Below are 16,785 nucleotides of genomic sequence, written 5' to 3' on the forward strand. Positions count from 1 at the left end.
CAATGTGAGTAAGGAAGCTGACCGACAAACTATCTGGGTCACACTTCAAATAGCAGGAGTCCAGGTGAAGATGGAATTGGACACCGGATCGGCGTTGACGGTCATGAATAAGCAAGATTACAAAAAGTTATTCACACATATTCCCCTACGGGAGACGGAGATAGTATTGCAGACATACACGGGGCAAAAAGTATACCCCATCGGAAAGATAAAAGTCAAGGTGGTACACAAGGGCAAAGAACACCAAGGAATGGACATATATGTACTACCTGAGGGAGGTCCACCACTTCTGGGACGGGAGTGGATCAGGAAAATAAATATGGACTGGCACTCCCTAAATGCAATAACGGTAGATCCCGGAAAAAAAAAAGATGTCAAACCTGAACGATTGTCCAGAATATTGGATGAAGCTAAAGAGGTGTTCCAACAGGGACTGGGAACACTGAGAGGAATTAAGGCAAAAATTCAGATTGCAGAACATGCAAACCCAAAATTTTTCAAAGCCGGATCGGTACCTTATGCGATACGACCTGCTGTGGAGGCTGAGCTGGAAGGGCTTGAACATTCAGGAGTACTGTCTAAGGTGGACTGGAGTGAGTGGGCCACGCCCATTGTTCCCGTCATGAAGCGTTCATCGAGTAACAAGCCAGGGGAACCGGGGAAGGTCCGCATCTGTGGAGACTTCAAGATCACAGTTAATCCGGTGCTTCACACGGTGCAATATCCGCTTCCGCGGATTGAGGATATCTTTGCTTCATTGTCTGGCGGGAAACACTTCACCAAGATAGACCTGGCGCAAGCGTACTTACAGATGGAAGTTGAGAAAGAGTCGCGCCAGTATCTCACAATCAACACGCACAGAGGCTTGTATCGATATAATAGACTGGTTTTTGGAGTGGCTTCGGCTCCAGCAATTTGGCAGAGGGCCATGGAGCAGGTATTACAGGGAATTCCAAGCACTCAATGTTACTTGGACGATATCCTGATTACAGGAGATGACGATGAGGAACACCTTGCAAATTTGATACTGGTGCTCACCAGGTTGAAGGAATATGGCCTTCGAGTTAATCGCCAGAAATGTGAGTTCTTTCAGAAACGGATCTCGTACTGTGGTCATGTCATTGACCAGGAGGGGCTGCACAAGTCACCTGACAAGATCGAAGCTGTTGTGAAGGCTCCCGCTCCGGCAAATGTATCCCAGTTGAGGTCGTTCCTAGGGTTGATTAACTATTACCATAAGTTTCTGCCAAATCTATCCACGGTGCTGCACCCGCTGAATGCTCTTTTGCAGAAAGAAGTACCATGGAAGTGGAGCGAGGACTGTAAGAAGGCCTTTCGCAAAAGCAAGGCATTGATCACCTCAGAGGAAGTGTTGGCTCACTTCAACCCAACACTATCCATTCGTTTAGCTTGTGATGCTTCTCCTTATGGTATTGGAGCAGTACTCTCACACAAGTTGCCAAATGGCTCGGAAAGGCCAGTCGCATTTGCATCCAGATCATTGACCTCCGCTGAGCGCAACTATGCTCAGATAGTTAGGGAGGCTCTCAGCCTGGTGTGGGGAGTAAAGAAGTTTAACCATTACCTGCAGGGCCAGAAGTTTACACTGCTGACAGACCACCAGCCGTTGGTATCCATATTCAACCCTAAAAAGGGCGTTTCCATTTTGACAGCGCAAAGGCTACAGAGGTGGTCCCTTTTCCTAGGGGCACACCAATATGATATAGAATACAAAGGATCAAAACAGCATGGGAATGCTGACGGTTTATCGCGCCTACCGTTGCCAACGGTAGAAGAGGCGCCTACAGTGGACCCAGTGAAGATGTTCCACTCAACCATAGTGGAATGTCTACCAGTAACAAATTCTACCATCGAAAAGGAAACGAGAAATGACCCGACTCTCTCACGAGTCTACAATTTAACAGTGAAGGGATGGCCAGCACATGGCGAACCACTGTTGCCAGCATTCTCGCAAAGAAGAGAGCAGCTGTCAGTGTGCCGAGGAACTTTGATGTGTGGATCCAGAGTGGTGATTCCACCCAAACTCCAGCATAAAGTGCTAAAGGAGCTTCACGAGGGGCATCTGGGTGGAGTAAAAATGAAGAACCTAGCCAGAGCATTTGCGTGGTGGCCAGGTATCGATGGAGACATCGAAGAAATGACCAAGAGCTGTCTAGGATGCCAGAAGGTCCAAAACGCCCCACCACAAGCCCCTCTACATCCATGGGAGTGGCCCTCATCTCCATGGCAAAGGGTACATATCGACTTTGCTGGTCCATTTATGGACTCAATGTTCTTAATCGCGGTGGATGCACACTCCAAGTGGCCGGAGGTAATAAAGATGTCCTCCACCACCACGGAAAAAACCATCACAGTATTAAGGACCATATTTGCCAGGAATGGGCTGCCGGAACAGATCTGTTCTGATAATGGACCGCAATTTGTGTCCGAAGAATTCAGGAAGTTCTTAAAAAACAATGGGGTTAAGCACTACACGTCCGCCCCATACCATCCCGCCACCAATGGATTAGCTGAAAGGTTTGTCCAGACCTTCAAGAAGGCCATAAAGGCCATGGGTAATGAAGACATAAATCTACAACATAAGGTAGATAACTTCTTGTTGGCGTACAGGAATGCAACACATGCGGTTACAAACCAAACTCCCGCCATGATGTTTTTCAATAGAAGACTAAGATGCCGGCTGGATTTGATCAAGCCAAACATCAGAAGGGACGTAGAGAACCGGCAATTTCAAGGCATGAATGAAAGGCCAACTAGAACCTTCCAGATAGGTCAACAAGTTTTGGCCCGGGACTACCGTACCGAGAAATGGCAGCCTGGAACTATTTGCACACGACTAGGACCGTTGATGTATACCGTGGACATTGGCGAAAGCATAATAAGGCGCCATGTTGACCAGATCATAGAGTCATCCGAAAAGGGACAACCTACTCCACAACTCTATACGCCTAATGATGAAGCAGAGATACCCATAGTATCTACCTCCGATCCGGTGATACTGGAATCAGATGAACCCGACACGGGCATTCAAGCCGAATCGACCTTGCCAAAAGAACCTACTACACCACCGAAAACTACTACACCACCGAGGCGTTATCCGGACTGAGTCAGGAAGCCTCCAGAGAGACTGAATCTGTGAACTGTTTTACATGAAGTTGTGTATATATGTTATGATGTTATGTTTAATGGGGAATATATACGATTAAGCTAAAAAGGGAGGATTGTAGTGTATGTAACCGTTCCACCTTTAAGAGAACTATTTTAAGGGTTGCACTACTTTATCTTGGCTGCTGTATACTGTAATACCGGTGGTGACCACACCGGTATATAAGTGCTGTGTAATGATTTATTGGGCAGTTCCACCCTGACCTTCAACTAGTAAAGACCTGTTAAAGTTTACTCTTGTGGTCTGTGTAGTAATTCTCAATATAACACACAGACTTAACAGGAAGGTCATTGATGAAGCAGCTGAAGATGGTTGGACCTAGGACACTGCCCTGAGGAACTCCTGCAGGATGTCATGGGGCTGAGATGATTGGCCTCCAACAACCACAACCATCTTCCTTTGTGCTAGGTATGACTTCAGCCTGATTCCCATTGACTTCAATTTTACCAGGGCTCCTTGATGCCAGACTTGGTCAAATGCTGCCTTGATGCCAAAGGCAATCACTCTCACCTCACCTCTGGAATTCAGCTCTTTTGTCCGTGTTTAGACCAAGGCTGTAATGAGTTCTGGAGCCGAGTTGTCCTGGCAGAACCCAAACTGAGCATCAGTGAGCAGGTTATTGGTGAATAAGTGCCACTTAATAGCAGTGTCTTCCATCACTTTGCTGATGATTGAGAATAGACTGATGGGGTGGTAATTGGCCGGATTGGATTTGTCCTGCTTTTTGTGGACAGGATATACCTGGGCAGTTTTCCACATTGTAGGATAGATGCCAGTGTTGTAGCTGTACTGGACCAGCTTGGCTAGAGATGCGGCTAGTTCTGGAGCACAAGTCTTCACCATGACAGCTGGGATGTTGTTGGGGTCCATAGCCTTTGCTGTATCCAGTGCGTTCAACCGTTTCCTGATATCTCGTGGAGTGAATTGAATTGGCAGAAGACTGGCTCCTGTGATGGTGGGATCCTCAGGAGGAGGCCAATATGGATCATCCACTTGGCACTTCTGGCTGAAGATGGTTGCAAACGCTTCAGCCTTGTCTTTAGCACTCATGTGCTGGGCTCCACCATCATTCAGGATGGGGATATTCATGGAGCCTCCTCCTCCCGTTAGTTGTTTAATTGTCCACCACCATTCACAACTGGATGTGGCAGGACTGCAGAGCTTTGATCTGATCCATTGATTATGGGATCGCTTAGCCCTGTCTATAGCATGCTGCTTCTGCTTTTTAGCATGCATGTAGTCCTGTGTTGCAGCTTCCCCAGGTTGGCACCTCATTTTTAAATATGCCTGGTGCTGCTCCTGGCCTGCCCTTCTGCACTCCTTATTGAATCAGGGTTGGTCCCCTGGCTTGATGGTAATGGTAAAGGCGGGTAATGCCGGGCCATGAGGTTACAGATTGTGGTGGAATACAATTCTGCTGCTGCTGATGGCCCACAGCACCTCATGAATACCCAGTTTTGAGCTGCTAGACCTGTTAGTATGGTGGTAGTGCCACACAACACGATAGAGGGTGTCCTCAGTGTGAAGACAGGACTGATATATCAGAGAGAGCAGACCTGACACAGGACTGATATCACAGAGAGAGCAGAGAAGACACAGGGCTGATATCACAGAGTGAGCAGGCTTGACACAGGACTGATATCACCGCGTGAGCAGACTTGACACAGGTCTGATATCACAGAGTGAGCAGACTTGACACAGGTCTGATATCACAGAGTGAGCAGACTTGACACAGGTCTGATATCACAGAGTGAGCAGACTTGACACAGGTCTGATATCACAGAGTGAGCAGACTTGACACAGGTCTGATATCACAGAGTGAGCAGACTTGACACAGGTCTGATATCACAGAGTGAGCAGACTTGACACAGGTCTGATATCACAGAGTGAGCAGACTTGACACAGGACTGATATCACCGCGTGAGCAGACTTGACACAGGGCTGATATCACCGAGTGAGCAGACTTGACACAGGGCTGATATCACCGAGTGAGCAGACTTGACACAGGGCTGATATCACAGAGTGAGCAGACTTGACACAGGGCTGATATCACAGAGTGAGCAGACTTGACACAGGGCTGATATCACCGAGTGAGCAGACTTGACACAGGGCTGATATCACAGAGTGAGCAGGCTGAGAGCTGATGACACCTTCCCCCTAAATGAAGCCTCCCCCCCGCCCAGCTATACCTTCCACCACTTGCCCCGCCCAGACCGTGGTGGTGTGGCTCTTATCACCAAATCACACCTTGACCTCTCCCCCTGCTCCTCTGGTACTTTCTCCTCCTTTGAGCAGCTGAACTTGTTCCACCCCTCTCACCTTTCATTTCAAATTCTTGTTCTCTACCGCCCACTCAAGTACCATAAACATTTTCTCACCAAAATATCTTCACTGCTTTCCTCCCTCAGCCTCTGCACAAGTGGCTTCTCATCCCTGTTGACTTCAACCTCCATTTCAGTTCATTATGCTCTCTCTCATCTGAGTTCACTGTCCTCCTATCCTCCCGTAATCTCTCCCTCCTTGTAAACTCTCCAGCCCATATTCAAAGCCACCCCCTTGGCCTTGCCATCTCACATGGTCTCGATACTCCCATTGTGTCAATCACAGATAAGGCCATCTCTGACTACTTCCTAGTATCATGCTCCACCCACATCCCCTTCCCCCTCCCAACCCTACTTCTTTCTGTGTCCGCCCCTGGAAATACTTTCTCCCAACTCACTTACAACTGCACTTTCAAAATCCCAACAGTTCAGCCTTTGGGCCTCCATTCACCACGACATTTCTGCAGCTACCGGTCTGCACAACCACACCCTCACCACCACTTTGATGCCCTAGTCCCCATTAAAACCGTTACTCTCTCTCACCCTGGTCATTCCCCCTGGTACGGCCCGCATCTCCACTCCCTCAAGTACAAGGGACACAGGCTTGAACGGATGTGGTGGACAACTGGTTTAGCCATTCACCGCCAGATCTGGCTGGACCACATAAAGCACTATCGGGTCCTGCTCTCGTCTTCCAAAGCTGCTCACTATTCCAGGATCATTCTTGGAATGCAAAGATAACCCCCGGTTTCTTTTCTCTATAGCAAACCCTCTTCTTAAACCCCTCCCCCTATCTCCTCCACCCTGACCTCCAAAAACAAGTGCGAGGAGCTCATGGACTTCTTTGTCACTAAGATTGAGCTGCCTCTGGCATTTCCCTTCCTTCCCCTAGCCCACTGTGCCAAACTTCCTATAAGGTTCACTCTGCCCTAGCCCTGAACTTGAATCTTTGTCCAGTTTCTCTCCGATCTCCCCTCATGCCCTCTCCAAGCTCATCTTGTCCATGAGACTCACTTCCTGCCCTCTCGACCCAATTCCCACGAAACTGTTGACCACCCAACTTCCTTTTCTGGCTCCCATGTTAGTGGCTATTGTTAATGGTTCTCTCTCCTCAGGTACTGTCTCCCTCTCCTTCAAATCTGCCGTCATCACTCCTCTGCTCAAAAACCCCCCCCCGACCCCTCCGTCCTTGCAAACTACTGCCCCACCTCCAACCTCCCTTTCCTCTTCAAAGTCCTTGAAAGTGTTGTCACTTCCTAAATCCATGCCCATCTCTCCCGGAACTCCACATTTGAATCCCTCCAATCAGGTTTCCGCCCCTGCCACAGTACTGAAACAGCTGTTATCGAATTCACAAATTACATCCTATGTGACTGTGACAAAGGTAAACTATCCCTCCTCGTCCTTCTCAACCTGTCTGCAGCCTTTGACCATTCCATCCTCCTCCAACGCCTCTCCATCGTCGTCCAGCTGGGTGGGACTGCACTCGCCTGGTTCCATTCTTATCTATCTAATTGTAGCCAGAGAATCACCTGCAATGGCTTCTCTTCCCGCTCCCGCATCGTTACCCCTGGTGTCCCCCAAGGATTTAACCTTGGCGCCCTTCTATTTCTCATCTACATGTTTCCCCTTGGCAACATGATCCAAAAACACAGTATTACTTTCCACATGTATGCTGATGACCCACCACCACTTCTCTCGACCCCTCCACTGTCTCTAAATTGTCAGACTGCTTGTCCAACATTCAGTACTGGGTGTGCAGAAATTTCCTCCAACTAAATATTAGGAAGACTGAAGCCATTGTCTTCGGTCCCCGCTACAAACTCCGTTCCCTAGCCACCAATTCCATCCTTCTCCCTAACACCTGTCTGAGGCTGAACCACACTGTTTGCAACCTCGGTGTCATACTTGACCCTGAAATTAGCTTCCGACCACATATCTGCACCTCCTATTTCCACTTCTGGAACATTGTCCATCTCCGCCCCTGCCTCAGCTCATCCGCTGCTGAAACCCTCATCCATGCCTTTGTTACCTCTAGACTTGACTATTCCAATGCACTCCTGGCTGGCCTCCCACATTCTACCACCGTAAGCTTGAGGCCATCCAAAACTCTGCTGCCCGTGTTCTAACTCGCACCAAGTGCCGTTCACCCATCACCCCTGTGCTCGTTGACCTACATTGGCTCCCGGTTAAGCAACATCTCAATTTTAAAATTCTCATTCTTGTTTTCAAATCCCTCCATGGCCTCGCCCCTCCTTATCTCTGTAACCTCCTTCAGTCCCACAACCCTCCAAGATATCTGCGATGCTCAAATTCTGGCCTCTTGAGCATCCCTGATTTTAATCGCTCAACCATTGGTGGCCGTGCCTTCAGCTGCCAAGGCCCTGATATCTGGAATTCCCTGCCTAAACCTCTCCGCCTCTCCACCTCTTTCCTCCTTTAAGACGTACCTTAAAAACTACCTGTTTCTACCCTAATTTCTCCTTATGTGGCCCAGTGTCAAATTTTGTTTTATAACACTCCTGTGAAGCGCCTTGGGAACTTTTTACTATGTTAAAAGCACTATATAAATACAAGTTGTTGTTGAGCAAACGTGACACAGGGCTGATAGCACAGATTTGCAGGCTGGCAGACAGAACATCGACCTGAAACGTGAACTCTGTTTCTCTCGCTGCAGGAGCTGGCTGGCCTGCTGAGTATTTCCAGCATTTTCTGTTTTTATTTCAGATTTCCAGCAGCTGCAGCATTTTGCTTTTGTAGAAGATGGAAGGACAGTGCGACAGATGAGGGGAGGAGGACAATTGTCTGACAGGGGGTCGGGGGGGGGGGTTTGTCTCATGGAGGCAGTGCCTTCCACAGACCAGCTACAATCTGCTTTCTCATGAACTCTCGTCCAATCTCTTGAGGAATAAAATCTGGAAAGTTTTTTTTTTAACCCAAAGATAAATCAAACAAAACTCAAGAGTATTTCTGTGACCGTCGGATTGAATCTAATTAGTCTATATAAAGCTCCAGTGAGCAGCTTTATATAATATAGCTTTATATAGTCTGTATAAATCTGCGTTAGTTATTTAGGAGATCAGACAGTTCCAGTAATTGTGCCTTTAAAGGTACATTGCTGCTGAACTAAGCAGCGCATCACTGGATGCAACGAGGTTACATTGAAGAAGCCCCACCCCATATTCGCTCTGATTGGTTAAAGCTGCTTATTAATATTAATATGCGACGCTTTCCTGAATGCTGATTGGTGAAGTTTCTATTCGGAGGTGGAGCCGCTCTGAAATATTCAACGCTGATTGGTTGCCTTACAGTCAGGTAGGGGCGGTAAAGTGATTGGGACTGGACAGTGATTGGCTGCGTGCGATGTCCTTCAGCAGGCTGCGGACAAGGGGCTGGAAGGTGACAGGATGGCGGATGGGGAGGCCTGGAGGGTGAGTGCGGGCCTGGACTGTGGGCGAGGTCGCAGAATAGACCGCAGGTTTACATTCTATTATACATTAAGTGGCCTGAGTTCTGATATTGGTTTTATTGTTGGACATTCAGTGCAAAGGTTAAATAACCCGATTTCTCCACATCACAAGTTACAGGAGTAAATGCAAAATGTGCTTACATCTGGTTGAAAATCATCGACCTGCTTTCGGTTTTAGAAAGTTCTTTGCACACCATTCAAACTGGACAGGATGTAATTGGAGAGCCAGATGAACCAAATAATTTTAGCAATGGTGAAAAATCTCACGGTGATAAGACAGCACACTGGGTTCTGCTTAGTGTGTTGCTGAGTCGCCGCATTTAATCTTTTTACAAAAATCGGTTAGGAATTTAATACATTTCAAATGTTACTTTGTAGCTGCTCAGCTGTTTTTAAGAGATCGGGACTGATAATGCACTGTATGCATTCACACAGCCAGTCCTGGCATGGTGCAGTTCTGCCTTCACACAGCCAGTCCTGGCATGGTACAGTTCTGCATTCACACAGTCAGTACTGGCATGGTGCAGTTCTGCATTCACACAGTCAGTACTGGCATGGTGCAGTTCTGCATTCACACAGTCAGTACTGGCATGGTGCAGTTCTGCATTCACACAGTCAGTACTGGCATGGTGCAGTTCTGCCTTCACACAGTCAGTACTGGCATGGTACAGTTCTGCATTCACACAGTCAGTACTGGCATGGTGCAGTTCTGCATTCACACAGCCAGTACTGGCATGGTGCAGTTCTGCCTTCACACAGCCAGTCCTGGCATGGTACGGTTCTGCCTTCACACAGCCAGTCCTGGCATGGTACGGTTCTGCATTCACACAGCCAATACTGGCATGGTACAGTTCTGCCTTCACACAGCCAGTACTGGCATGGTACAGTTCTGCATTTACACAGCCAGTACTGGCATGGTACGGTTCTGCCTTCACACAGCCAGTACTGGAGTGGTACAGTTCTGCCTTCACGCAGCCCGTCCTGGCATGGTACGGTTCTGCCTTCACACAGCCAGTCCTGGCATGGTACAGTTCTTCATTCTCATAGCCCGTCCTGGCATGGTACGGTTCTGCATTCACACAGCCAGTACTGGCATGGTTCAGTTTCTGCATTCACACAGCCAGTCCTGGGATGGTACAGTTCTGCATTCACACTGGTAATCCTGACATGGTACAGTTCTGCATTCACACAGCCAGTGACTGGGGTGGTACAGTTCTGCATTCACACAGCCAGTACTGGCATGGTACAGTTCTGCCTTCAAACTGGCAGTCCTGGCACAGTACAGCTCAGCTCTGAATTCACACAGACAATATGAACTCTGGTTCTTGGGGTGAGCAATTGCATTAAATAGTGGTTTACAGCAAGCGGAAATGGCAGGCAGCATTCTTGCTCCCGGACGTAAGTTGTTTTCTCAATGTCTGTATTTTGTCAACTTTCCCTGACCTGTAACTACCAGCCGTGTCATTACAGCCTCCTCGGATGTGCGATGATTACTGGAGTGAGTGGAAGCACTGCCAGAGTCTGCGGAATCTCTTTCATCACTACTACACATATGGAGGGTTCCCCTCGTGTAAGCAGTGGAAAATAGATTACAAAAGTTGCAGGGAATGGGAAAAACATAAGTCTGGAGAGGCTAAGGTGAGCTTTGTGAAAACAAGTAGTATATTATGCATTCAGTACTTCTGAATTTAGCCAAATAACACCCTAATTCTTCTTGGGATTACTTTCGGAAACATGCTTTCCATTTTCGTTTTTTAATCCCTATTTTGTTTTTTAAACATTATTCTCTGACATTTCTCGCCTCTTCTGAAGGCAGTGACTTGTGCTGGAGACAGGTGTACGAGTGGCAGCAGGCTTCCAATTGAAGTAACCATTTTTAATGTGTAAACTTTAACAATGGGCATTTCTGAGGGAGGCATCACAGCTGAGACTGACCTTGTCGCCCGATGTCCAAATGCACATGTCATTAGGGGGCACTGACTGGTGATCATGAAATGGGAATCATGGTTGACTGTTCGCCTCCCTAGTTTGGGACTGTTGGGGCAGGGGGTCCCAGCAGATATCAGGGACCCATTGTACTAACTACCGAAAGATTGTTTCAGCTACCCAAAGGAAACTGCTGTTGTAGAAGAATTATTTGATCAGTATACAGCAACAGAAATAACATGTTCGTAAAGAAAGAACAAACAAACTTGCATTTATTTGGCACCTTTCAGGATATCCCAAAACGCTTTACAGCCGACAAAATACTTTTGAAGTGTAGTCACTGTTGTAATGTAGGGAAACACGACAGCCAATTTGCCCACAGCAAGGTCTCACAAACAGCAATGAGATAAATGACCAGATAATCAGCTTTTGTTTGAGGAATTAATATTCACCAAGGCACCTGGAGAACTACTGTACTCTCAGAATGTTACCAGGGCTCAAAAGGTTACATTACGAGGACAAGTTGCATAAACTTGGTTTGTATTTCCTTGAGTTTAGAAGGTTGAGAGTTAATTGAGGTCTTTAAAATAATAAAGGGATTCAGTAGGGTAGATACAAGGAGACTCTTTCCTCTGGTGTGGAATCCAGAACAAGAGGGCATAATCTTAAAATTAGAGCTCGCACATTTAGGAGCAAAATCAGGAAGCACTTTTTCACACAAAAGGTAGTGGAAATATGGAACTCTCCCAAAAAGGCTGTGGATGCTGGACCAATTGAAATTTTGAAGACTGACATTGATAAATTTTAAATAAAGAACAGAAAATGCTGGAAATACTCAGCAGGTCAGGCAGCATCTGTAGAGAGAGAAACAGAGTTAACGTTTCAAGTCGCTGACCTTTTGTCAGAACAGGGTCTCTCTCTACAGATGCTGCCTGATCTGCTGAGTATTTCCAGCATTTTCTGTTTTTATTTCAGATTTCCAGCATCTGCAGTATTTTGCTTTTGATCAATTTTAGTTAGGCCAGGGTATCCAGGGATATGGAGCAATGGCAGGTAAATGGAGTTGAGGTACAGATGAGCCATGATCTAATTGAATGCTAGAACAAGGTTGAGAGGCTGAAAGGGGGTTACAGACCTAGAGGATATGAGTACAAAGTTAAATCTTCAGTGAAGCTAGTGAACATGTGGAACAGACTACCAGAAAAAACAGCTGATATTGCAGTTCTTTAAAAAAAAGTGCTGGATAAGAAACATAATTGAAGGTCATATGATAAGAATGAATGGAGATGATCAAATTGTCTTTGGAATCTGTTGATTCATGATACTGAACCACATTGCAAAACTCACATGTCACCCAGATGGTGGTAAGGTGAGAACTGTCAGCATTAATTAGACAAATGCCTAGCAGCAGAACACCAAGGGAGAGGTATAATGATGGGAAGGGGAACGGAAACCACTCTTTGGGTTCAGATGATAAACTGCATGTGCTTTGCTGTCATGGTTTGTCATCTGAACCCCTTGAGTATGTAACAACCTTGTGAGAAGTTCCTGTCTAGCTCTTCAATATATGGTACAATTAACGAAATGTATTGCAGGATAATTGCAAAGCGTTTTGAATCGGAATAAAATAAATCCGTATTGTTACTCTTTCTCCCCCACCAACCCCGATCGGCTGTACAGATCAGGAGGGTCCCAAGTTTGATCCCTGGTCTGTACTGAATTACTTGATTTGAGCTAGGGCAGCATGAGTGGGTGGTACAATTGGCCTCTTACGTCCCTGGGGCAGGGAAGGAAAAATCAGCTAGTTTCTGCTCCTGATCTCTCTCTGTCAACCCCTGCTGGATGTGCATGAGTTTGGACAGTGGCAGAGGATTGCGTTTGGCCGTGATTTTCTCACATGTAGGAATAACCTTCCAACACCCAGTGTTGAGGTGTGCACATGAATAATGGATTCTTGGGCAAGATATTGGAAAAAAGACTTGCATTAATATAGCACCTTTCACGACCACCGGACGTCCCAAAGCGCTTTACAGCCAATGAAGTACTTTTTGAAATGTATTCACTGTTGTAATGTGGGAAACATGGCAGCCAATCTGCACACAGCAAGCTCACACAAACAGCAATGTGATAATGACCAGATAATCTGTTTTTGTTGCGTTGATTGAGGGATAAACATTGGCCAGGACACCGGGGATAACTCCCCTGCTCTTCTTCAAAATAGTGCCATGGGATGTTTTACATCCACCTGAGAGAGCAGACAGGGCCTCAGTTTAACATCTCATCTGAAAGACGGCACCTCCGACAGTGCAGCACTCCCTCAACACTGCACTGGAGTGTCAACCTAGCTTTATGATTTGGACAGGTTGGGTGATATGGCAGATGCAGTATAATGTGGATAAATGCAAGGTTATCCACTTTGGTGGCAAAAACAGGAAGATTATTATCTGAACGGCAATAGATTGGGAGAAGGGGAAGTGCAACGAGACCTGGGTGTCCTTGTGCACCAGTCGCTGAAGGTAAGCATGCAGGTGCAGCAGGCGGTTAAGAAGGCAAATGGTATGTTGGCCTTCATAGCGAGAAATGTAAGAAGTCACACAACACCAGGTTATAGTCCAACAGTTTTATTTGAAATCACAAGCTTTCGGAGCGCTGCTCCTTCGTCAGGTGAACTGGAGAGATGCATAAAGACACAGCTTATATAGTCAGAGAATAATGCCAGATGATTACAGGTAATCTTTCTAACTGCCATTTATCACACCTCAGCAGAGAGATAATCACAGCAAACAAAGGTGTGAATGGTGTCCAAGCAGGTTAGTCAGAAAAACATTACATCAAAGAACAACGAGGTGGGGTCACAAGGGGTCAAATGTTGCAGATGCTGGGGTCTGTATGAAAAACAAAAAACAGACAAGAAAACATTTTTTTTGCTGGAAATCACAGCAGGTCCGGCCGCATCTGCGTAGAGAGAACAAGCCAATGACGACTCGAGTCTGGATGACCCTACGTCAGGTGGGGTTACATGTAGCATGACATTAACCCAAGATCCCGGTTGAGGCCGTCCTCATGAGTGCGGAACTTGGCTATCAGTTTCTGCTCTACGATTTTGCGTTGTCATGTGTCTCGAAGGCCGCCTTGGAGAATGTTTACCCGAAGATCGGAGGCGGAATGTCCTTGACTGCTGAAGTGTTCCCCGACTGGGAGGGAACACTCCTGCCTGGCGATTGTTGCGCGGTGTCCGTTCATCCGTTGTCGCAGTGTCTGCATGGTCTCGCCGATGTACCATGCTCCGGGGCATCCTTTCCTGCAACGTATGAGGTAGACAACGTTGGCCGAGTCACATGAGTATGTACCATGTACCTGGTGGGTGGTGTCCTCACGTGTGATGATGGTATCTGTGTTGATGATCTGGCATGTCTTGCAGAGGTTGCCGTGGCAGGGTTGTGTGGTGTGGTGGTCGCTGTTCTCCTGAAAGCTGGGTAATTTGCTGCGAACGATGGTCTGTTTGAGGTTAGGCGCCAGCAGTCAAGGACATTCAGCCTCCGATCTTCGGGTAAGCATTCTCCAAGGCGGCCTTCGAGACACACGACAACGCAAAATCGTAGAGCAGAAACTGATAGCCAAGTTCCGCACTCATGAGGACGGCCTCAACTGGGATCTTGGGTTCATGTCATGCTACATGTAACCCCACCTGACGTAGGGTCATCCAGACTCGAGTCGTCATTGGCTTGTTCTCTCTACACAGATGCGGCCGGACCTGCTGTGATTTCCAGCAAAAAAAATGTTTTCTTGTCTGTGTTTTGTTTTTCATACAGACCCCAGCATCTGTAACATTTGACCCCAGCTCATTGTTCTTTGATGTAATGTTTTCCTGACTAACCTGTTTGGACACCACACACCTTTGTTTGCTGTGATTATCTCTCTGCCGAGGTGTGATAAATGGCAGTTAGAAAGATTACCTGTAATCATCTGGCATTATTCTCTGACTATATAAGCTGTGTCTTTATGCATCTCTCCACTTCACCTGACGAAGGAGCAGCGCTCCGAAAGCTTGTGATTTCAAATAAAACTGTTGGACTATAACCTGGTGTTGTGTGACTTCTTACATTTGTCCACCCCAGTCCAACACCAGCATCTCCACTTCATAGCAAGAGGGTTCGAGTACAGGAGCAAGGATGTCTTGCTGCAGTTGTACAGGGCCTTGGTGAGACCACACCTTGAGTATTGTGTGCAGTTTTGGTTGCCTTATCTGAGGAAGGATGTTCTTGCCATGGAGGGAGTTCAAAGACGATTCACCAGGCTGATACCTGGGATGGCAGGAATGACGTATGAGGAGAGATTGGGTCGATTGGGATTATATTCACTAGAGTTTAGAAGAATGAGAGGGGATCTCATTGAAACTTATAAAATTCTAACAGGACTAGACAGACTAGATGCAGGAAGGATGTTCCCGATGGCGGGGGAGCCCAGAATCAGGGGTCACAGTCTAAGGATAAGGGGTAAGCCATTTAGGACAGAGATGAGGAGGAACTACTTCACCCAGAGAGTGGTGAACCTGTGGAATTCTCTACCAAAGAAGGCAGTGGAGGCCAATTCATTAAATATATTCAAGAAGATGTTAGATATATTTCTTAAGGCTAAAGGGATCAAGGGATATGGGGAGAAGGCAGGGACAGGGTACTGAATTTGGATGATCAGCCATGATCGCATTGAATGGCGGAGCAGGCTCGAGGGGCCGAATGGCCTACTCCTACTCCTATCTTCTATGTTTCTATGTGCTCAAGTCCCTGCTGTGGGGCTTGATCCCACAACCTTCTGTCTCAGGGGTGAGTGTGCTACCCACTAAGCCACAGCTGACACTGAAGGTGCCCAAGGAACTGTATCCCAGTTTGGAGTCATATCTTCTGGTTTTGTTTTGTTGTTGAGCTCTCCACAGCGCTCTTCTATATTCTTCAATGGGCTTTTAGCCAGAAGGTGCTGCTGATGTGGATCTAACTGTTAATTTGTTTTAAATCTACAGAAAGCTTTATGCGAGAGCGAGAAGAAGAGGTTAGAAGAACGAAAGAGGCACTTCCCAGTCTGGGAAATGAGGAAGAATCCACCAGCTGAATGGCATCTGCCCCTAAGTGACGGAAATGGGAAATAGTGGGAGTTGGCCACGCCAAGTGTCGCAAGCTGCCAGATTGTTGGGATATGGTGCAACAGGGCCTGCGTCAGCATGTTGACTCCTCCCTGCTGTGCATCCTGTATAACATTGGATTTATGGTAACCCAACTGGAAGCAGCTTTCTCAGGGTCTTAACACTACCTGTTAACCTGGATCCACTTTTGTAGGAACTAGGTGGGGTTGGTACAACTTCTATCTTGCATCTGGTGCTCAGAATAATGTTGATATGTGCCTGATACGATACTAACAGGAAGTGTTATTGAGGCAATGTTGCCTTAAAAGATCTGTGTTCAATAAATAAAACGCCAGCATATTCATTTTATTTGACTGCCAGGTTCTTGCAAATGCTTATTTTTCACCTCTGACTACAGATACGCTTAGTTTGAAAGATGATAGTCGAAGGCGTCCAAGACGGATTTAAAATGAAGATCGTGGATGAGAGAGATTGATATGTGACCAGTTTGGGTGGGGGTTGATTAGAGAACCAATGTAAAAATGGCACGGACAAAGATTTGCACTCAGAAACTAGTTTGACAGAGGAGGTTGAATACAACGGCCCTGAATTTCCACAGGGGATTGTCCCGATCTTCCGCTGTATCTTCGCAGATCAGTGGAACCTCCGGAAAATTGGTATGAATAGCCGTTTACACCACTTCTGAGGGATCTGCTGATTTCCCTCTGAGTTTACAACAGGAAATTGGAATCGCTGCAGGAATTCA

At 46.9% G+C, this 16,785-nt stretch overlaps 1 protein-coding gene across 2 annotated transcripts; it reads left to right on the forward strand.

Annotated features, from left to right (window-relative positions):
• The first annotated feature begins 8,842 nt into the window (after window positions 1-8,842).
• Window positions 8,843-16,388, forward strand: c19h22orf39 (chromosome 19 C22orf39 homolog). 2 transcript variants are annotated; one of them, XM_085961963.1, is made up of 3 exons: window positions 8,843-8,939; window positions 10,448-10,615; window positions 15,921-16,388. In XM_085961963.1, the coding sequence occupies exons 1-3, from the start codon at window positions 8,916-8,918 to the stop codon at window positions 16,044-16,046; spliced, it is 318 nt and encodes a 105-aa protein (XP_085818089.1). In that variant the 5' UTR covers window positions 8,843-8,915; the 3' UTR covers window positions 16,047-16,388. The 2 variants fall into 2 exon arrangements, with proteins under 2 accessions (XP_085818089.1, XP_085818090.1); XM_085961964.1 differs by having other exon boundaries at window positions 8,888-8,986.
• The last annotated feature ends 397 nt before the right edge of the window (window positions 16,389-16,785 follow it).

Source organism: Somniosus microcephalus, chromosome 19 (genome assembly GCF_052327205.1).
Source record: "Somniosus microcephalus isolate GS21.2 chromosome 19, FLI_Smic_1.0, whole genome shotgun sequence".
Classification (NCBI taxonomy): Eukaryota; Metazoa; Chordata; class Chondrichthyes; order Squaliformes; family Somniosidae; genus Somniosus; species Somniosus microcephalus.